The sequence below is a fragment of the Lampetra planeri genome, chromosome 4 (genome assembly GCF_965212315.1).
Source record: "Lampetra planeri chromosome 4, kcLamPlan1.2.h2, whole genome shotgun sequence".
Lineage (NCBI taxonomy): Eukaryota > Metazoa > Chordata > Hyperoartia > Petromyzontiformes > Petromyzontidae > Lampetra > Lampetra planeri.
The window spans coordinates 32,431,536-32,454,488 of NC_136110.1; the positions used below are offsets into that span (position 1 = coordinate 32,431,536).

Genomic DNA, 22,953 nt, shown 5'->3' on the forward strand with positions numbered 1-22,953 from the left:
GTTTCCGAGGATTAAGCCGGTAATCGGGCAACATTACGTGCCTTATTGGGAGGCGAAGATGCCATCCTCCCATCAGAAAACACCACTCTCAGTCTTACTTCGGGGATAATTAATCGGAATCGGCTCACTGCACAGAATTTGTAAGATGAATTAAAGATTAATTAAACACAATTTATTTCCGCCACTGTAGTCATTCATTGCCGTTTCCTCTTTCGCATCGGCAGCCAACCGAACGTTACCCGGTTGCCCATAATATAATGCCCACCGTTTGTCTGCATCCCTGAATTTAACAGAATGGATAAAAAAATAATTGAATGAAGATGGGAGAAAAACACCAGCAAAAGCATCCTCCGGGGCAGTTCCCAGGGAGGGCTCTCGCGTCTCATTGGACTATCCGTGCACGCGCCGCGTAATGGCACCCATCATGCTGGCTCCTCCAGCCGCGCCGGCACTTCCCGCACGCTCGCCCCACACGGCACCTCCCGCACACTCGGCCGGTACGGCACCAACCGCCACACACGGCGGCGACGATTCAGCTTCTCTACACCGCCGGCTAGTCGCGTGGCACCACCCCTCGCCGAGTTGGTTTTCACGTCCCGCGTTGGGTGGAAGGGGGGCGCTCTCACATGCTGGTCTCGCACACGGTTGACAGCGCATCTGCGTCTTCGGTGCCGTCTCCCTCCGGCGCCAGGAGCACCTTGTGATCGAGCGGCGCCGACGTGGCGCGCACGTGGTTCTGTCCATACCCGGGCTCCGCGACGTGGCCATCGAAGCGGTGGGCGGTGGCCAGAGGCAGCGCCGCCTCCACGTGGTTGGCTTCCCCCTGGGAGGCCGCGCGGGTTTCCCGAACGGCACCGCCGTCGTCGCAGAAGCGGGACCTGGACGGTCTCGCCGCACCGTCCCCAGTGCCGCCGGCGCTGTTGTCGTCATTCTCCCTCGACGGCAGCATGCCAGAGTTGGGCTGCTTCGCGGCTGCCTCGGCCATATTTCCGCCCGGTTGCGTGGCACCGAGGGACGACCCAGACAGACCCTTCCCCACGGCACCCAGTGCCAGCGGCTGCGTGCTCAGCTCCGCCAGGCTGCTCCAGCCCTTGTTGCTCCACGGATTCGCCGCGGTGGTGGCGGCAGCAGGATGCGCGGGGCGGCTCCTGATGCTGCCGCAAGCCTCCCTCTGAGCACTGCCAAAGGGAGCCTTGTGGTGCTGCTGACGCTGGAGCGGGGTGTGCGCGTCGCCGACGTGCCAGCTGGACCGCACCCCTGCCGGCGGCTTGGTCCATGGCGTGACGCCCTTGCCGCACTCGCTGATAATGGGCAGGGGCTTGGGCCGTGGATCGCCGGCCACTTCGGACAGGCCGGACATGAAGCTGAGTGGGCGGTCGCTGTCCAGGAACTCGGAGGTGCAGCTTGTGAAGCTGTCGACGCTGGAGAAGCTTCGCATCTCTGGGTGCTGCTCTCTGCCCGTGCTGCCTGTCAGCCCCTGGAAGTGCAAGTCCGAGGAGACGGTGGGCAGCGGGCCCGTCCGCCCCTCTGCGACCATTGGAGGCCGCTCCCCCGAGCTCGCGGACAGGGTCATCGGGTCCACGGGGGGCCGAGACTTTGCCATCTCGTCGAACATCTCCTCCAACCGCTCCACGCTCAGCCTTTGTGAGTCTCCGGGCACTGGGTTCGAGGTGGTGCCAGCAAAGCCGGTCGATGCCGCAGCCGCCGCCTCCACGTTATCGGTCGCCGCCGTAGCCCGCTTTTCCCGCGGGCTGGGTGACTCACTCGTCTTGAGCTCGAGGGATTTGACTGAGCCAGTCTCCACGAGGGAGGTCACAGAGCGACGCCCCCATTTCCAGCGGCCCGGCGAGCGCTGCTGCTGCAGCAGAGCATCGGCCTCCTTCTCCTTGTGCACCTCGATGCTGGAGCCGTGGCGCTGAGACATGTCGGACAGCTCCAGGCCACGGGCGCATGCCTCCTTAGAGTTCATCGACACGATGCTGCCATTGCGCTTGGCTCGCTCGAGCGCCTCACGCCGTTTCACCGCCTTCTCCTGCCGCTTCTGTTCCTTGTAGAACTCGCTGAAGTTGTTGACGATGATGGGGATGGGCAGCGCGATGACGAGCACGCCCGCGATGCAGCAAAGGCCACCCACAATCTTGCCGAGCAGCGTCTGCGGATAGATGTCCCCATAGCCCACCGTGGTCATGGTGATGGTTGCCCACCAGAAGGATGCCGGGATGCTCTTAAACTTGGTGTCTTGCTCGTCCTTCTCGGCAAAGAAGACGAGGCTGGAGAAGATCATGATGCCCATGGCGAGGAACAGGATGAGCAGGCCGAGCTCATTGTAGCTGCGGCGCAGCGTGAAGCCCAGCGACTGGAGGCCCGTTGAGTGGCGAGCCAGCTTGAGGATCCTCAAGATCCTCATGATTCTGAAGATCTGGACGACGCGACGCACATTCTGGAACTGCAGCACACTCTTGTTGGACTCGGTGAGGAAGATGGTGATGTAGTAGGGCAGGATGGCGAGCAGGTCAATGACGTTGAGAGCGCCCTTGAGCAGACGTGAGACCAAATTCAATTACAAAGAGGGGAAGAGCAGACAATCAGTGAATGCACATCAATATTCGTTTCTCTGAAGAAGAAGAATGTGACGAATGGACCTCTCGACATAATCTTTAAGGAATACGCGTTCCTGTTGAGGAATCACTGCAACACACGTGGAACTTTTACAAGGTACGCCCTTGTGATATCCGAGATCATTAAAATAGCATTAACTCATCGTTTATATTCGCCACATAGTACGGACAGAGCAAGTGACAAGTAGAGTGGAAATAGGTCGAGGCGTTAAATCATGAACATTTGCAAGAAAAATGACCAACATCTGACAAAAAAAGTAATAATAAGAATGCCCTGTATTTATGAAGAGGGTCCTGCGTTGGGATGTTTAGCCAATTCCGTTCACAAGTGTTTGGCGTTGTGTGGGAGGAAATTGGAGAACCCGGAGGACACACAACCACGCTGTACACGAGGGGGTGAATCTCAGCACTGCAATCTCCTGATCACAACTCGCAACCCCCGAGCCTACAACACCTGGCAAGCTCTGGTGGTTTCCAAACCAAGTAATAATTAGGCTCAATCCTTCTTAAGCAGGGTGGTTTGTTCATAGTAGCAAATATATTATATTTTATGTGGCAAGCCCCTACCCCTTGCACAGATGGTACACTCCAATATTACGCAGGAGCCAGTGTAATCCAACATCAGTGAGTGAATCTGCAGTTATGATCCATCACAGTCCTCTGATAGAACAATTTATCTAGCTGCTGCGAATTAGGGGCTGCACACGAGGAGCTCGTGTGCCCGATCAGCATGGGTGGGCAACACCACGCCCGGCCAGATGTGTCTCTCCAGTGCTGATATTTACACGCATTTTTACAGCTGAGTCAACCTTGGGGGAGACCCATGACAAGTTCAGATAGTCGTTACCAGTGCTGACTGTGAACGTGAATCAGAGTGGGGTCGCTGCGGTGCTGGGTTTGTGTAATTATATATACACGGTGCACGCAGCGCCCTGCGTCAACCGCTGTGCCACCACTGCTGCCCACGGTGGGGCATGTCCACGGAGGCGCGCGCCAGAAGCTCTGCGGGTCTCACTTTGAAGAACTTCCATTTGTTGGGCGAGGAGAGGAAGCGCAGCATGTACTCGGTGGTGAACCACGCGATGCACACGGCCTCGACGTGCGCCAGGCTCGGGTTGTCCGTGAAGTGGCCGTACTCGTCCTTGTGCTGCAGCTCGGGCAGTGTGTTGAGTGACAGCGCGATCGTGGACAGCACGATGAACAGGATGGAGATGATGGCGAGCATCTGCGCACGCGTGCACGCACACACAGATTAGTGAGTTTGCGCCCACGCATGCACGTACACACACGCGTACGTGCACACACATACATTTTGGGCACGTACCCACAAATGGGTATTAAACATCAAGGCAGATTAGCATTGAATCATTGCACCAGGGCTTATCTGTTTACAACCCTGAGCCCGTGGTGAAAATACCACATTCCTATGGCCAGAGTAAATACACCTTCCGATGACTTTGTGCGACCACCAGCAGTGCGCGGGGCCATGCGTCAGGCGCCACTCGCCACTTCCCAACCTGTGGATTTTGTGCACTAAGCAAGTGGAGAGCTGCACGACTGCTGCGAGCGGAGAGAGGCACTCTGCCTTGCGGACATACGGAAGAACCCATTTCCCGAAACAATCATGTAATTAGTGTGGCCGTTGGCAGAGCATTCATTCCCGCCTACCTAATGAGCTGAGCGCTATGAACTTCACACACGTGTAGTGACATCGCGGATGTCACTGTGTGACGCCGGCCCTAGGGAGGCACGGCGTGTGATGTATTGCCATCGCGGACTCCCCGTACATGTGGGTGTAGTGCTAGCCCTAGCGGGGCTCGGTGAGCGCTGAGTGGCACCACGCTCGGCGTGCAGTGTGAGGGTGCCGGCCATGAATGGGGTTAATGTAGGCCATGGCACTCTAGTTGACCCTGGAAGGCACGTGACGGGCAAGATCTACACACGGGCCCCAAGTGGAGAGCTAGGGGTGGTCACGTGTTGGGCGAGATCCTGCTAGAGGATTCGAGAAGGTGGTCGTGGACAAGGGCGGAGCCAGCCACGACCCGTGAGGATATAAACCTGGTCCCCAGAGGGTCCGGGGGTCAGCGTTGCTGTTGTCAGCCTGAAGATCTACGTTCTACGTCCTACGTCCGAGGAGAGTCACCGACACGTGGACCTGGACCCAAGCCAGGGTCCGGTCCGTTGTAGCTACTCCCAGTGTGATTAGTGTAGTTAGCCTGGTGGTTCACCACCATAGGCTGTGATCTGGTAAAGGGGCAGTTGCCCCTTTGTGTTGGTGTTAGTAAATGTGTTGCCTCCAAAGAGTACGTCTGCGACTCAGTTGAATCCACTGCACGTGTAACAGGCGACAGATGACTCTAACCCAACCAGGGCCTCCAACTCTTTCTGAGCCAATGTCTGCACCTTGGAGACAGCGGTGGCATCAACAAGCCAAGAAAATGCTGTGGGGCACCAAGCCGGTTCACTGGCTCTGGATTCATGCCATGAGATATCAGATTACTTTAAAATCCCAATACATAGCATACACATCCAATTAGTCTCTCGTCTTTGTCTGCATCTCTCTTCTCTCAACTCACTATGCCTATTTTTATCCATGTTTCTCTAATCTCACTTCATCTATTGTCTATACCGCCCTTGTCATCTCACTAGGATTTGACAAATGGACATGGGGTTCCCCAAAATTAATTGCTCCCAGAGGACTAGCACCACCACTGGTTGGTGATTTACATATGATTGATGAGTTACATATGATTGATGAGTTACATATGATTGATGAGTTATATATGTAAGTAAGTAATAAGAACATTTGATATTGCGCACTCTTATAAGTCTAGTCCATCACGAATGCGCATCGATCACACTTTGAAAAAGGCTCTCTGAAACAGCACTGTTTTAAGTCTGCTGCGGAACTGGCTCAGACTCAGGGATGGATCCTGAACGTGAGCTGGTAGCATGTTGCAGGTCTTTTGGCCGGAGACCCCAAAACTGCGCCGGCTGTGTATCGCACGCGAGGTTTACACGCGGCGGGTACAGCAGCAGGTCGCCGCGAGTCACAGATCGTAGTCGGAGTCGATTTGGGTCTGTTGAAACTGGTACACACTGATCGGCAAGATAGGATGGAGCAGACTGATGGAGACTCTTGAAGACGAGTCTGCATAATTTGTACGCAATCCTGTATCTAATCGGTAGCTAGTGCAGCTCATCACGTATCAAACTCGTGATTGGATCATGTTTTTGTTTTCTAACTATCGGACAAGATGCAACATTGATGAGTTGCATATGTTGAGTTGCACATGATTGATGAGTTGCATATGATTGATGAGTTGCATACGATTGATGATTTGCATACGATTGATGATTGGCATATACATGTCAATAGGTTCCTAGTTTACGTTATGTATTTACCTGACGACCTGAGTTCGATATTCCAGCCACAGCAAACATCAGTGGTGACACGGATTGACACAAGGCTACACTTCGCAATTCTCATGAATACACGCAGACGACCACACAGGCACACTGAGAGGGGACAGGTTCTGCGAACTTCATGCAAAAATAATACCGTTGGTTGTTGGGGCCCATTGCATCATGGTAACCATGGCATCATTCCCATGGGGACGGAGGCTCGTTACTAAGGGGATGGCTGGTCCCCCCCCCCCCCCCTCTGATGCATTCTCTCCACCCACCCCACCAAACACTGATGTGACAGCTGCTAGCAATACAGACAATCAATCATTGCTGTCCCCATAACCTGCTACGATTAAAATGAATTCTATTTTCTCCCAAAATGAAAAAAAAATCACAGCCTAATCAAGATGTCAAAACATGAAAATCATTCAGGCATTGAGATGTCTGCATACATCGAGTCCAGGAGAATGTTTTCCCTTGCCTAAGTGGTCACGTTAACCATTTGCCGGTGTGCTGACAGTAGCTCGGGGATGCCGAGAGAGCGCGATTATTGACCGCGGCGGGAACATTTGTGTGCTTGTCTAAGTGCCGGGGCATCAATCTTGGGCACTCTGGGTGTGGATATGTGGTAGGCGTTTACAAATGGTTTGTGACCGATGTGGTGTACCCTGGATGATGTACGAGCAACCTGCGAGCAGTGGTGGCACAATTGCTAACCCACTGCACTTTAATCTTTGTACACACACCCATATTGTGTACCAGGAAAGGGCCTGGCCAGGAGTATTCAACATTGCCTTGTCCACTGTTCAGAATCATCATCATCCCTTAGCTGATAAAAATGAATGTAACTTTTTGGAAGAAAACAGCAGTCATTCTAGGAAAAGACTACCACTCCATAGGAATGTGGAGTTTCCACCACATCTCTGAGCCACCAATGGAATAGAGCACCCAGCCCCACACTAGACTGAGCAAGGGACAAATTACACGGTCAGTTGCCAGATATAAATCAGCACCACTGGAATTCCTGCTGGGATAATACAATTGCACACATTTTCAGCCAGCGCAATAATCATCATAATAATGATAATGGAAGGAGTTGTGCTGAAAGTCTCTGTCATGATAGGATCGCCGCTTTTCCAGCTGCCACTCGCGTCTCGTGTGACGTGGTTATTCCACGTTGGAACTAGTGATGTGGAGGTGCCGCTATGAAGCCAATTCGCCCTGCAGCAGCCAATACTCACTGCGATTTCCCCCTTTGCAAAAGCATCGCGGTATAGGAATAGGAACCGTTCTGAATAGTGGCGATGATAAATGGCGCTGTGGAGCACTGTCATTTACCATCCCGTTTCCACCGTGTACTTGTGTTGTGCAGTACAACCACGCGGAGACGAGAAATACTATAACGGCTGTTGCCGTTTATTAAAACACTCTCACACTCGGCATCCTACACTCACACCAGTGTAGGTGCACTCAATCTCGGTCCTTCACCCGGACACTGAATACTATTTGGACCCTACCATCGGCTACCCTTTGGCTATTTCACTCGTCTGCCCGGAGTGGGGGATCAGCCAACACCGCTCCGCGACGAGGACAGAAACCCTCTTCCAGCCGGTCCTTACACTGGCACCCAACGACGTCATGGGGTCCCCCTTAAGAACCCCTTGGGCGGCTCCTCCCCCCAGCTCGGCCCCGCCCACGTTCCAGAAAGTGTTTTCTGAAAGCCCCTTACGTAACCCGTGACATTAAGTCATCCTTGACTCTCAACCCGCTCGCACCTCCTTCCATACGCCCCCTCATTGGTAACTCACAATACTCCTCTACACTTGCATAGCCGGACAGGGCTTTTAAATACCTTTGGTGGGTCACAGATGAATGAACACTGAGATGAATGTGGAAGCTAAATTTCTAAACACTTTTGCCAGGCCACTGAAAATATTCCCCTCTCGTAACTGAATAGTGCGGCTAAGATGCTGGCAGTGACGAATACATATCCATCGTGGACCACTGGGAAGCGGTAGGTTTCATGCGGTTGTGCGCTGTGTGAAATCAGAATCTTTATTTATCCTGAAGAAATCCGATGAGCAATGAAGCACTTGTTCATAGATGTCCAGTAGAAATGAAGTCGTGGACCACATTTGGCCCAAAGGCTCTATGTTCCCCACTCCCGACCTTGGGATAGGCTCATCTTTACGCAACATCACGAGAATGTGCTGCTGCTGCGACTGGCTGCCTCCCTCGCCGACCCGCTGTTCCTCCTGCCTGGCCTGCACTCCACCAGCTCTGCCAGGTATTCCGCGGTCTCTGGCGGGCCACGCCTGCCCACTGTTGGGCTCCGTGGCCTCCGGTCATCGAAGTCCGTCTGCGGTGGTGCCCCATTGTCGGCGGTGACCAACGTCCTCCTGCGGTTAGACTCCCCCCCCCGCCCGCCCAAGTCTCTGCCACTCCTGGCGGTAAGCACCTGCCCGTGATCGTGCTCCTTGGCCTGGGGCCATCTGTTCTTCAGGTGGGCAGCTGCCATTCCTGGCAGCATGCCACCACCGCTGGTCGCCATTGCTCATCCGTCTTGGTCCTCTTTCATCCCCGTCTGTCGGCGCCTGTGCCCGTTGGTGCTCTGCAGCTCTGCCAGTGTCGGCTCCAGAGGTCTCCTCTTGTGGCTCCTCTGCCCGACTCCTGTGCTCGATGGTGGTTTATGGCCCTGCTCACATCTTGACTCCCGTCAACTTCAGTGGCCTTTGCCAATTTGGGGTTGCACTCCCCAGAAACCTGGGTGCCGCACCTTCACCTTGGACTGCCCCAGGTGGCCGCTGGTTGACGCTGCTGCAACCATGGGCAGAGCACTGCCTTCATTATCTTGCCTCTGTGTACCACCGTCGCCAGCAGTTTCTTGCATCCTCCGGCTACCAGCAGCAGCTCGTCCAGTGCCACATTTAGCTGCCAACTTAAAGGCTACTAATGCTACTCGTCCACTGCTCTTTCAGCATCCATCCTTACTCTGCCAGCCAGCTCTCCTCCCATGACAACCGGTGGCTTTCGACAGCAACTGTTGCATCAAAACGCAGTGGACGCCGACTGAAATCCATCTACCTGTGCTCCCGTCATGAAGCTGATCATGATATACGTCGCCTCGCCTGCAAAGCCACCATCAAGCTTATTGTGGCCTTATGCACTTCACACAATAATGAACGCATAACATCTCCATCCAACCGCTCACATCAACTCTAGTCGACACTTCATGCCTGCTGAATTTGCAGTTATGGCTTCTCATCATGACATTGCCTCCTTCTGGCTCAATGTTTTTTCTCTGTCACGTAAGTTTCGCCAAGTGACACCTCTACTCAAGATCCCAAACACCCTGCAAACTAACACCTGATCCCTAACTTATCAACCATCTTCAAACTTCTTGAGCACCTCGCACATGTCAGAATCAAGATCACGTTATTTCATTCCCCAATTGTCACCACCTTCAGTTTGCCTACCGCCCAGGGCACTCCACCGAGATATCACTCATCAAGATTATAAATAACATTTAAAATTTTATTTCAATTTCAATTACAATTTTATTGATTCAAATTCCATCATATCACAAGAGTTTGATTGAACGCTTAGCATCTGATTTCGCCATCAGTGGCACAGCGCTTCAGTTGCTCTCATCCTAGTTCTCCGACCGGTTCAACATCAAGGTCGGCAAAGTCCTCAACCTCACAGTCGTCACATCCACTGCAGGTCCCTCACGGCTCCATTCTGGGTCCTTCACTGTTCTCAGTCTATACCTCCCCATTCGGTCATCTCATGGGCAGTCATGGCATAAAATATCACACCGACGCTAATGCCACTCAATTATACTCCACTCTGACCTTAATCTCGTTACATTCAGGCCCTTTGTCATGTCACCACCAGTAAAAGGTCTCCTCACACACATCAGTTATGGGGAATGTTGACTATACATCATCATAATGGTCAGTACGGGTTGGTGATGGTGGTTGGCCCGGGACCAGTTCACATGACACTTGATGCTGATGTTAGCCATGGCTGGGAATTAAACTCCGGTCACAGGGTTCATTGCACATTGCGCTAACTTATCTGCCACTGCTCCACTATCAATTGCATATAATTTCAAAGAGTGTAATACATTCTCACACCAACGATTGGATGTATCTTGAACACAATACCATTAACCGCATCAATTTCCATAGCACAACCAGTGTCAGCTGTTGGTAATTGATACCCTAATTAGTTGCAAACAGTTCTTTACCACAACTGCTGTTTAGACCTTATTCGTGCCTTCGTCATATCCAGACTTGACGACTGCAACTCACTTCTCTATGCCTCTCAACATCCCTCACCTCCCTCCATCCCTCACCTACCTACATCCCTCACCTCATATCCCTCACCTTCCCACAACTGCATATGATCCACAATACTACTACCAGACTTCTCACCCACATCCGTAAATTAGATAACATCATCCAATACTCAGATCCCTCCACCAGCTCCTGATCGAGTCCTTGATTCATTTCAAGATCACACTCAGCATCTTCAATTTACTCCATTGACTTTCCCCTGCCTACCTCTCCCCTCTGATCTGACTCTACTCCTCATCATGGACTCTCTGTTCCAGTTACGAAGGCTTTCTGTGGAAGCCCCCAGTCAACCTTCGCTCAGTGGGAGGGACACTAATTCTGCTCTGCTTTTCCCAGAGTTGAGAACTCCCTTCCCCCAGACATCCATAATGTTGACTCACTGGCCTTGCGTAAGTCCAGGCTCAAGACCCTTCTTTTGTCTTTCTGTCTGAGTGACTGTCTCCCTCTATGAAATAAACACAGCCATCTATTTCTGTTATATTTAGACTCTATGTGAATCCACTTTTTAGTAATCAATTAATTTGTCAGTGGTGACAGTGGTGGCTGAATATACACCACAAAGAGTCATCGCTCCTCCACTGGCTGCCAGTCCCAGTTCCTGAGACCAATAACGATGAGCACGTTTTGTTTCCGCGAATTGATTGTAGATGTTGACAGCGATTGTTGTAAATCTCTTTGACTCGTAACGCGGTTGTCACACGGAAAAGTGTAATGTAAAAAGTGATATTTAGATTTTGCTTTAATGCTCGAATTGAATTAAATGAATGAAAAGTGGATCTTATTTTGTTGGTGCCACAGTAAGGATCTAACAGGCGGGTGGCAAAATTTTAAAAACATTTAATCCGGATTTCGTAGGGGGAAAAGGGGCTTGTGATCATTGTTAATTCCAAAGGATGTTTCTGACAAACGGCTGGCGTGGACACTGGGACACGAGGAGTGCTCGTTCATCTGTGCCGTGAAATTACTGATGACCGAATGACAGGTCAGTGCTGCACTGGAATTGACATGCGTCGCTGAGTGGAGATCATTCCTTCAAACCAGTCATCCAAGTTGTGCAGCCCCTTACAGAGTGGGGCTATTTAAATGAAAACCGCTCGACTGGTAACCGTTTTCATAATCGATTACTCGCGCTAAAAGTCAGGAATGTTAGTGATGATTATGCCAATTGGCGCTCGTGCGAACGATTTAACAGTTTTTTTCTAAAGCAAAGAAAAACAAACAGTAAAACAAATCTATTGCAGACCTATCTCATTCGGTTAATTATGGATTTCTTCTCGTGGTGCGCGTTCGTGTGATGCAAAGGAAGGTGCGCTAGGTTAAAGGCAGGTTTCTTTTTGCTGTTGAGTGAAAGTGGGAAGGAGCTTGCTGGGTGGGCTGTGCCAGGTTGGGACCCCCCTGCAGTTGAGATGAAGCGTGGATACTACTCAGCATTGTCTAGCCACGCTCATGTGTGTATGCAGTATTGGTCATCTCAGCCAGTCAACCCATAACACCTGGGCCTGTCCCGTTACCTCATGCCAGACAGCCTTGCACATTTCACGTGGCAACCTCAAAATGCACCTAGCCTGGCACAAATACTGTGGTAACATCACTGCCACTTTGTGGCGAATGGCAGCTATTGTATGTAAGTGGTGGTGCAGTGGTTCGCGCTATGCACTACAAACCTAGCGACCGGAACCGGGTCCTGGGTGTCCAAACACCCCCCCCCCCCCGCCCTTAACAAATCATGTTCACTCACCCGCAATGACCAAATTAATGAAGTATGATTGAAACGGCACGGGGAGTCCATCATACGGTGGGTCAACAATGCAACTATGAATTATAATGCACGGATTGAGATGGCTTTTAAATGTGTGACTGTGAGGTTCAAGTGAAAATGCCCCTGTATCTGTGGCAGTATGGTACGTGATATAACGCCACCCACCATCTCGCATATTTCAGACGCTGGGCGGCACTGCGCTTTGCACAGTTTGTTCTGTGGTCCGAGCCACATGCACGGGTACATCCCGTGCGCTATTTGTAGCCACAACTGGCAGGACCTGTGCCCGACTATCGCTTCTGCCAGCACTGATATGTCCAAGGAAGTCAACTGTTACCGTCATCATGTGCGCACTGTTAACAGCTCGGGTCAATTAACGTGGTGCCTACCTTGATAGATTTGACGGTAATGGTGGTAGTAATAGTGGTGGTAGTGGCGGTAGTGGCAGTGGTAGCGGCGATGGTGAAAGCGGTGGTGACGGTAGCGGTGGTGGCAGCGGTAGTGGTGGCAGTGTATCTATGTTGAACTTCTTTTGCACCACATGTAGCCAACCGTGATAATTGGAGGTGTGGGGAAGGACAACCGACTAAACACAAAAAGCAGTTCTAAAGAAATTAGTTTTCAATTTAGATTTAAAAGTGCATATCTCCAGTGGGTTCCGAATATCGGAAGGAAGAGCGTTCCAGAAAAAGCGCATCTGAAAGCGCACAATGCAGTGACCGTCTTTGTTCGATGGTCAGCGAAAAGCCGTTGCGAGGATGACCGGTGTTCGCGTGATTGATTATTCTCCTTGACAAGATCAGCTCGGTATTGTGGTAAATTTGTGGCAAGCACTTTGTGTATAATGAAGTGGTGGTGACTGTAGTGGTGGTGCTGATGGTGATGGTAGCAGTGGTGGTTGTTGTGGTGGCGGTGGTGGCAGTGGTTGTGGCGGTGGTGGCGGTAGTGGTGGCGGTGATGAGGGGGGTGTAATTCGTCGCTAGAAAGCTTTACTCAACTCTGCTAAAGAAATGTGTCTGTGGAATAGCAGCTAACCCGATGTTTAATTCTCCGAGATAATGCAGTCATATGTGGCCAGCCTGAGGCCATCGACTCCCTGCACTTTAGAACCCAGTTTCATCACAACTTAGTCTATCAGTCTATGGGCCTCTATGCAAGCTATGGTTCTCCACCCATTCTGCATGGGTTACTTCCTGGTTTTCGGATTCCCTCCCATAGCTAAAGCACCTCAATTTGAAAATGTATTTGCAAATTACTAATTTGGAATTACGCACAGCAGCAACATTGTACCCTTCTGCAAAAACTTGGCAAGACCCTCCTGAAAAATACCCATGAGACTAAATGAGCATAACACAAATAGCACTAATCGCATTCCTGCATTTGCCATAAATATGCTAAATTCCTCTTGATATGCAGATTATTTTCTCAATGCGCATTTCCCCCCCCCCCCTTCCAACCCAGCTTAAATAGATGCTCCATGCGTGGTGGTGTTTTCTTTTAGACGTTGTCGCCTCGACAGACCTGTCTTCAACTGAGGATGGCTACTTGTGTTGTGGCCCAAAACGTCGTGAGAATTATTTTATTATGTTTTATTTTTATTATTTTATTACTTCCCTTCTACGTGACTTTACCGAAAGAACCAAGAAGAAGATTAAAATAACAATACACGAGAACCAAGGTTAATCACAACTCAGTCTATATGAGTCTACAGGTCTCTATGTGAGTCTGGGCCTCTATGTTCGTCTGGGTCTCTATGTGAGTCTATGGGTCTCTATGGGTGTCTATGTGAGTCTATGGGTTCCTATTTGGCCACTGCTGGAAAGGTTTGCTGCACTTAAGAACTGGTTTAATTACCGTTGTGCAGCTAAAACTCGAATTCAAAGTCCAGGCCCTGACGGTGCTGTCTCTGCGTCTCTGGCCCTTGAGCCACTCGGCCACTTCACATGCGGTCTACTGTTGCACTGCCCGTTCTCTAGATCGTCTGTGACATGGCTCTTGCCGAGGCCAGCTCGTTAGGATCCGACAGACGTGGCGATTAGTGGAAAAGAGACACGGACGTGGGCCCCCGGCACGCCACAGGGACACTCAAGAGCGTTTAACGAACGTGCGAACCACACCACACCGCCAGCGATGGCATAGGCCGTGACAATGCATCCCTGATAATGTGCCCTTGTTTATCATATTCCGCGGGACGCACATTAGTGCTGATGCACTGTAATAGGGTCGTCACTTTCGCTAATAGAGGTCAAGCAATTCCACTTCCATATGCTGGGCAAAGCACATAATGATGAAGTCCCAGGGGCTACTAATGATTGTGGCCGGCGTGGACTATGAACGATGAGTTGCACTGTTGCCCAGAGCAGACCCGTGGGTGATGAGTCTAGACGTTGTGGCGTTCATCTTTGTGGGACCTCTTGTGGACAATGCCAGCCTTAGTGCATTCCCACAGCTGCTGCAAAGTATTCCACAAGCCACGCTGGGTTGTTCCCAGGGTGAACTGCTAAGCGACCTAACGATGCTGGTGTTTTTAAATAGAATTATTTTAGATTTTTATTCCAGTGCTGTAAGTCATGCGGCTCTGTTTTCCCCGGCCCCTCCTGTTCTCTTCCCTCTCCGCCCACGTGGATAAAGTCAAAAGTCAAGAAATTCCATTTAAACACAACGCTACATTCTTTTCACTGGATACTGTTTATTAATTTTATGTTAATAAAAGTAAGCGATCGTAATTATTTATTGTCTGCTTATTTATTTGTTTTCTATATTCTCCAGAACGATGCTAGTGATTTATTTGTGTTGTCTATTATCTAGTTTTGTGTCGAACTATGACCCATGTTTTACAAAGAGAGCCCCTTGCCTATAAACATCTGGAAATTCATCAGCATTGGTGCATCAAGCGAGCCTCACTGTTGATGAGACACTGAATGTCGAAACTGGTCCAGAATTTTCTTGTGTTGAACCAATGCTGCTGAAATTATGCACTCCCAGTAGACTGCCATGTGTGTGTTGTGTAAGAAGCACGTTTATATTTACGTGAAGGGAGGGATCTGCAAAGAGGGGAGTTTTATCTGCTTAGTTGTTTTGTAAAATGTTGTTTAACTCACACTTGGCTTAGCTCACACTACCCCAACATTAATTCCACTGCTTTTGTCATTTTCCACTGTTCATTTGTTTTTGTGACTAAAATCGTAGCCATTAACGTGCCCCACGTGAGAGATGACATTTACCGCACGCATCTTACACGCTGAGCCCTGGACGTCAACACTTCCCATGGACGGCCCTGATGGACGTTTTTAGCTCGACACTAATGTTCGCCATAACCAGGCATCAAACTCAGGCCACCAAGGCCGGATTAAGTTTGATGAGGACCCAGGGATGTTTTCGTTTTGGTCACCCTTTTTGTATATTCATTTCCTACCCTTGACTGTTTTGCCACCAACCATGCTCAATTCCATACACTCCGTTGCTATTCACCTCTGTTATTTCAGTTCTAGTTATGAGATGAGATTCACATTGTCAGACTAAGTGGAAAGGGTGGACCGTGCGGCGGAGGTGGTCACTATGACTGGAGTTGAGACACACCGCCGTGGAGAGCAAGCGTCCTCTGAGACCGACGGCCTGAGCGTCGCCTCGACCCTCCCGATGATCGCCGTGCATCAGGGGTCACTTACGTTAAACGCTGATATAACATGACCTTTGACTTTGTTAATGGCAGGAAAAAGCTCAACTGCACACTTTTAGAAATGTCACTAGTAAGAGTTGCAGTTGTGCCCCGCTTAATGCATCTCTAACGGCGTGGCACACTTGTGCCGCCGCCTTGTTAGCCGGCAGGGTGGGTGACATGACCTACTCACCAGAGCTCCACAACTGTGCATCGCATACTCAGATATTGTCAATATATCCGGTGACTTGTTGGGCTTTGCGAGAAACTATATTTGTCAAAGCGACGAGCAACAAATCGAGCAACTTTCTGGGATGAGGACATTGTTCAGATTTAGGAGTGATTCCAGGTCTGTGTTTAGACCCCTGCATCTGTTTACAATGTACAGTATCACAGCTGTGTACTACATCACTGGAACATTGTCTCGTGACGTTTTGATGACTCGAGGTCTAGCAATGTGTGGTGACTGTGCTTTGTTTGGCCACCCCTCCTTGCTATATTTGAATTAAAAAGGACGAACAACAATGCATATTCACACAAACGTTAACACTTTGCAACGTGCGTTTCTCTCGGACATTTCATTTGCGACAATGTTTCCATCAAGAGACGCACAATGAGATTATGGCGCATGACGTGGGATGACGTAACACGTGATGACGTCAGAGGGAGGCGAGGCCTGCACATGACGTTGGACGTCTTCATATTCTATGGTTCTTTCGGTAAAGTCACGTACCGTAGATAGAAAAAACAGCAACAATAAAATAATAAAAATGAAAATATAGTGAATAAAATATAAGAAAAATATTACGTTATAATCGCAACACAAGCGGTCGTCGTCAGGAACAGGTTAGCCTCTGAGGGCAAGCTCAGAGGCTAAAGGTTTAGAGATGGGCGGTGCAGCTAATGTTAATGTAGGACAGGTCTCCGACACCGGCAGTAGGTCTACATCATTACCTTGGCTAAGGAGGGTGGTCCATACAGTGCAGAGTTTTTTCACCATATTTTGGGCAGCCCTTTCATCACTGTGGCCGCTTTTCTATCAGGAAGGGTCGTAACCGTAACATGACCTTATACAAAATTTGTATTTATATCATATCATCTGTACGAGAGTTATGTGACCCCGTGTTACAGCCAGATGGACTGATATATCGCAAAAAAGGCTTTCAGCCTTAGTGTGAAAGCATTAAAATCAATCAATGTTTACACACACGATTTGATGCATGCACCGCAAACTCCCAATGACGTCCACTCCCACGCAGCCATGATATAGAGCGGTCGGGCATGAGTAGGAAGCGCTCTTAATAAATAATGAACAAGTGCTGGCTAATTGATGCTTAATGATGATGGCAGTGGGAAATAGGGGTGGAGGGAGTGCAGTAGTTCGTGATGATCGCAGTCATTCCCAGTTAGCTCATCCACTTTCGTGGTGGATGGCGACTCGAGTGTGGGTTGTTGTGGGAATCACTGGGATGGGGTGGGCACAACGTCTTCTGTAGACTGCGTGTGATTTTGAGGGGTACAATAATGGATTATACTTCTAATGAAAATAAAATATACATTTTAGTCAATCAGCTTGGTGGGCCTTTCACCCTAATAAACTCTAAACCTAAGATTCGTCACCACAATCATCATGAGCCATGGTCTATGCACTGCTGGGTGAAGGCCTCCCTCAAGCTCTCATCATCATTCATGGTCCGATGGATGGGATTGGTCAGAATGGTAGCCAACGAAGCGAAGGCACCTGCCAGTACATCCACAGTGGAGTTGGGGCAGTAAGATCAGCTCACGTGCAGGGCGGATTATCACATCGCAAGACTGTGAGAGCTGGTGGAGGCCTTCATCTAGTAGTGGAAAGATCATGGTTGATTATGATTACTCTTTGATTATAATGCGCAAGGTTTCTTCAGAGGTTGATACCCCATGAGCACGGCTGCCCGAACTCTTCCCGGACCCTCCCTCTACTTATCTTTGATGCAATTGAGCAAAGATACAAATAGGCACGTGATATAACTCCACCGATCAGCCATTGGAATCTCAAATTGATGACCAATGCCATCCCATTGATAAAATTTATATTTCACTTGCCAGAGTCTCGGAGATTAAAAATCTTTGGAAAAAAATAAGTAAATTGAATGGATTCTCATGCATTAATGCATGTGTAATAAACGACTGGACCACGATGTCTGGCTCAGTGTCCTTTATTATTCGGTTCGTGCTGTACACCCACACGGCTGTCTTTACTCTGTAGCTTCTCCACGGTGCTGACTCCAATGTCGGCCCGATCCACAACAGCAGCTCCGCTGCTGTTTCTCTCACACAGCCCCCCTTGGCTGTACTCGCTGCTGCTCTTCTCCCTCCGCAGCTCTGACAGCTTCTTGCTCTCTCTCTCTCTCTCTGCAGCTCCTCCTGGCAGCCACACCGCTGCCTCTAACAAGCAGCCCCCTCTCTCTCTCTCTCCGCAGCTCCTCCTGGCAGCCACACCGCTGCCTCTAACACGCAGCCCTCCTGGCTGTCTCCTCTGCAGCTGCACACCACTCCGCAGCTTCCTCTTATCTTCGGGGTTGGCTCCCGATGGCCGTCGGCGCCCCCCCCTCTCCACACTCGCCCGCGTGGCCTCACTCTTTTCCGCTCACACCCCGACTGCCTTCCCCTTCCGGTTTACCCGCTTAAGGCCCCGAACCTTCCCCCCACGTCACATGACTCCACCCCCCGTGACGTCACATCCGGAAGGTCGCTTACGCCCGCATTACACATGCATAACACTAACCAAACACGAACCTTAACACTAACCCTAAGAATAACTTCCCAGTGAATATTTTCTGGGTCACTGGTCGGCTGGAGTTGGCACAAGACCAGTCGCCACAGCCATAGCGACGGGTATTCGGGAAGTGGTGTGCCAGTTGCAGAAATATTTTCTGGGTCCCTGACCTAGACAGGCCTCGGTGTCATGAGTTTTCTGGGATGACTGGTAGATTCACCAACTGTGCTGCCCCCTGTGCCACCTCGCTGTGTTTTAGTCTGCCCGGCGCTCCACTCATTGTTGTGGGCCTCGCTCCTCCATCCTCTATCACACACACACTCGCGCAAATACTCCGTGTGGAGCCGGGCAATGATGGACGTGCGGTGATGACATCACATGCACCTGCCAGTTTCTCGGCATTTGCTCCGTCAGTTTCTCGGCATTTGCTCCACCAATTTCGCTAATTGCGTTTGAGAAAACCCATACCGCATGTTCCTGAGAAAACGGAGATGCAAACCAAAATCAATAACTAACTCTGAACAAATGCAAAAGGATGCAAACGAATGCGATACGTCAGCTTTTTTACCGATTGCTGTGGAAGTGCCTTGAACGTATTGTGTCAGTTTCAGTGGGACTGAGCAATGTTTCATTGGATTGTAACGAGCTCAGCAGAGTCACAAAAACGAAAAACCACAAGCAAATGTAATTATCCTCAGAATGTTTAAATATATTTAATTCGTTACTTTGATGTTATTGTGTCACAGTTCATAAGAATAGGAACTATGATCGTGTCGCCTTTTCCAAGATTGTAATTTATCTTCACGCTTAGATAATTTATTCACACTTCCGATTATCACGGTTGGCTATGTATGGAGCGAAAGAAGTGCAACATGCATAATTTGATGTGCCGTTCTTTCATTATTTCACCCAAAAAAGTTAATTAAGAAAACTAATTTGACCATCTATTCTATTCACGCATTGGACAGTGCTCATCTCCATTTGTGATCCTGAGTCAGTCATTTAAATTCCACATTCTTATGAGAGGACCATGAGAGATGCTTTCAGCATGATTTAGCTTCTTCTTCTTCTTCCTAGCGTTGTTCCCGCTGTGGCGCAGGGTCCGCTTTTCGGCATTGTCTTCTCCATTTGGCTCGGTCCAGGGCATCTTCAGGGGATGCGTTGACCGTTGCCCGCGTGGACGGCGGCCCTCTGGCTCAATACGCAAGGCAGTCTTGGCCACTGATGACTCTTCACTTCGCATCACGTGGCCGTACCTCCGAAGCCTTGCCTCAAGCATCTTGTCCGCAATGGGGGCCACACCAAGTCGCTTCCGAACGTCTTCGTTCCTGACACGATCCCATCGAGTGAGCCCGAGGCTCCATCTGAGCATCCTCATCTCCATGGTGTGGAGAGCTTGTTCGTGTACAGTTGTGGCTGGCCAGCACTCGGATCCATAGAGTGCCACCGGTCGGACGATGGTCTTGTATATTTTTCCCTTCAGCCTATCCGGAATTTTCCAATCACAGAGGACTCCGGTGACTTGCCTCCATTTCATCCACGCCGCATTGACTCGTGACCTCACATCAGTCGTGATGCTACCATCTGAGCTGATGGTGGAGCCCAGGTACTTAAAGTCCGTCACTTTCTTCAGATCTTCTCCGTCAATACTGATGGTGCCGTCGGTTTGGGGGCCACACTCCATATACTCCGTCTTTTTGATGTTGAACCTCATCCCGTTTTCGTCCAAACGTTCCTTCCACAGGCGCGTTTGTCTTTCCACTTCTCCTCTCTCTTCCTCTGAGAGGAAGACGTCATCCGCGTAGAGAATTGACCATGGAAGGGGCGTGTGCAAAATTGTGCTTACCATTGATATGACTGTTTGACATTCAGGCCACAGGAAATCGTAGCTGAGTACGTTAAGAATATTTCACTCATCTCTCACGTCAACTTCAAAACACACGGGGGTCAGAGCACTGAGCTGGCAGCAATCACATCTGAGTTCGAATCTGTATTTTGAACCCAGGATCGATCTATGCTCTTTCGTGATAAAAGTGTAATGAGATAGTGACCTCTACTGGTTGGAAAAGGGAAGCACGGGTACATGCACCACTATAAACATTATTCAATCCCCAAAGGGAGAGGTATCTGGGCCAAAGGTGAAGAGTGGGGCTGGCCGAGAAACTCCGAGGACCGGCAAGAAAATTCCATGAGAGGGCTTGGCCGGAGGCGGAGCCTAGCCGCGCCTGCGGCAATATAAGCGGAGGCAGAGGAGGACTCGGGGTCGGTGTGGGGAGTCTTGGGTCCGAACTGCGTCGCTACTCGCCGTCATCTCTCTCCGTCGTTCGGCCACGTGGCGGATCTCCTGCTGAGCTCCACCGTCCTCCCCGGCACACCATCAGCCAGCGGCGAGACTGGGAGTGGACGGGCGGGTGGCTCAGTAGTAGAGCAAGCAGCTTGCAATCTGAAGATTGTGAGTTCAATCCTAGTTGGCGGTTGACTCAACCCATCATCCCTCTGGGGTTTAAGATAGGTTCAGGAACTGATAGAGTTAGGTTTGAGGATAGGATACCAGGATAATTTTAACATCCTCCCTGGACTCGCCTTTGACTACTTCTCCCATCTCATCTCACTTTACTTCGCTCCACTAATTATCTGCTCCAGCAACCAAGGGTGTCTGCCGAAGCCCGCAGTCAACCACTGGTCAGTCAGAGGTTCCTCATTCTCTTATGTTGCCCCCATTGTCTGGAACTATCTTCCCCCTGCCGTCTGTGCTGTCGACTCCCTGCCCTATTTCAAGAGCCCAGGCTCAATACCGCTCTCTTCTCCTCTATGACCGACTACCTCTTTGTATGAAATAAAAATGACCACTGTTTATTTCACAGCATCTTAAGATGCGGTCGCTTATCACACTACAGCCCTTTGGTGAAACCACGGCTACGTTGTAAATCCTCTGCTTGATTATCAATCTGTAGTGGAGTAACGCTCGTGGGGTTTTGCAAACAGTGTGCATGCATGTGTGAGCCGCGGACAGTGAGGTCACATCAGGGCGAACAGGTGCTGCGAGAGAAAGCAACACGAGAGAGACGACCAATGAATATGCATAGCCGTGATTGGTTGGCTGCAAATGCAGGCGCGGAGTAGGCGCCTCGGAGTGTGCAGATTGAGGCGATAGCGGCGGACGCTACGTGCGGGAGGCGACGGGAGAACGCCAGCATAATTAGGGCAGTTAATGAGGAGGAGGATAAATACGGAACGGGTGAGGCAGGGAGTTGAGTTGGTTGGAGTGAAGACAAGAGGGGATACAAGAGAGGTCCGGGGCCCGCTCGCCACACCTCGTCCTCTTCAGCGGTGATGGCTGAGCCCCCACTGGAGGCAAGGGCGAGGTTGGAGGAGTGAGAGAGAGAACAGGCTAGCAGTGGAGAGGCTAGGAGAGTGAGAGAGAGAACAGGCTAGCAGTGGAGAGGCTAGGAGAGTGAGAACAGGCTAGCAGTGGAGAGGCTATGAGAGTGAGAGAGCAGGCTAGCAGTGGAGAAGCTAGGAGAGTGAGAGCAGGCTAGCAGTGGAGAGGCTGAGAGAGTGAGCGGAGTGAGCGAAGCGAGCAGCGCAAGCGGGAGAGTTGCGACGGAGTCACGGGGGTGTTGAATGCGAGGAGTTCTGTTCAATAAAAAGTGACACAGGATAAAAAGAAGTTGCCGCGTGAAATAAAAACACGACACATCTACTACTCTGCTTTTCAGAGCAGCCGTGCGTCATCCTACGGCGCTGCTCCCTGATGATTCAGGTCCCCTACACTGCCCCCTCGCCCCTCCCCGATGGATAAAGAGCCGTCCCTTCATCTCAAATGCGGTGGAAGGAAGGACCCTGCTGGAGGACATCATGCCGCTTGTCACAATCATTCTTATAGCTGCGTGCTGCCCTGGGAGGGATGCCCTGGGGGAGCATCCCTCACGGGACCACAGAAATTACGAGATGCTCGACCGGTGATTTGCGGCTCCTGCTGCTCCACTGGCTGCAAGGCTGAATTAATTAGGCCCGTTCCCCATAACCTAATGCGAGACGCAATCAGGGAACAGCCAAGTAAGGAAATACATTGATGGGTGGAATAAACAAGGAGGAAGCCAGGCAGGTATGTAAGCACGTACGTAGATTAACAAACCTGGTTCAAATACAAGCAGTGTGATTTACACGTACATTGTGGTGCATACACGTGCATACACACAGGCAATGTGATATAAAGACATGGTCTATGATATACCATGTCCATCTTGACATGTCAGGGGGAGGGGTACATATGTTTTCAATATGCTGGAGGTGGAGTGGTGGCACAGTGGTTAGCGAGCTGCACTACGAACTGGACACATGAGTTGTATTGCTGGCAACGAGTACCATCCGTGGTGTGTGCTATCTGA

General features: G+C 50.4%; 1 protein-coding gene across 1 annotated transcript in view; it reads right to left on the reverse strand.

Moving 5' to 3' along the window:
- Positions 1-498: 498 nt before the first annotated feature.
- Positions 499-22,953, reverse strand: part of LOC144717976 (potassium voltage-gated channel subfamily B member 1-like) — a 103,888-nt gene continuing 81,433 nt past the window's right edge. Inside the window, exons 2-3 of the mRNA XM_078593835.1 lie at positions 3,634-3,843; positions 499-2,533 (exon numbers count right to left, since the gene is read on the reverse strand). Coding sequence (XP_078449961.1) covers positions 623-2,533; positions 3,634-3,843 — 2,121 coding nt within the window. The 3' untranslated portion in view covers positions 499-622. The remainder of the gene's footprint in view (positions 2,534-3,633; positions 3,844-22,953) is intronic.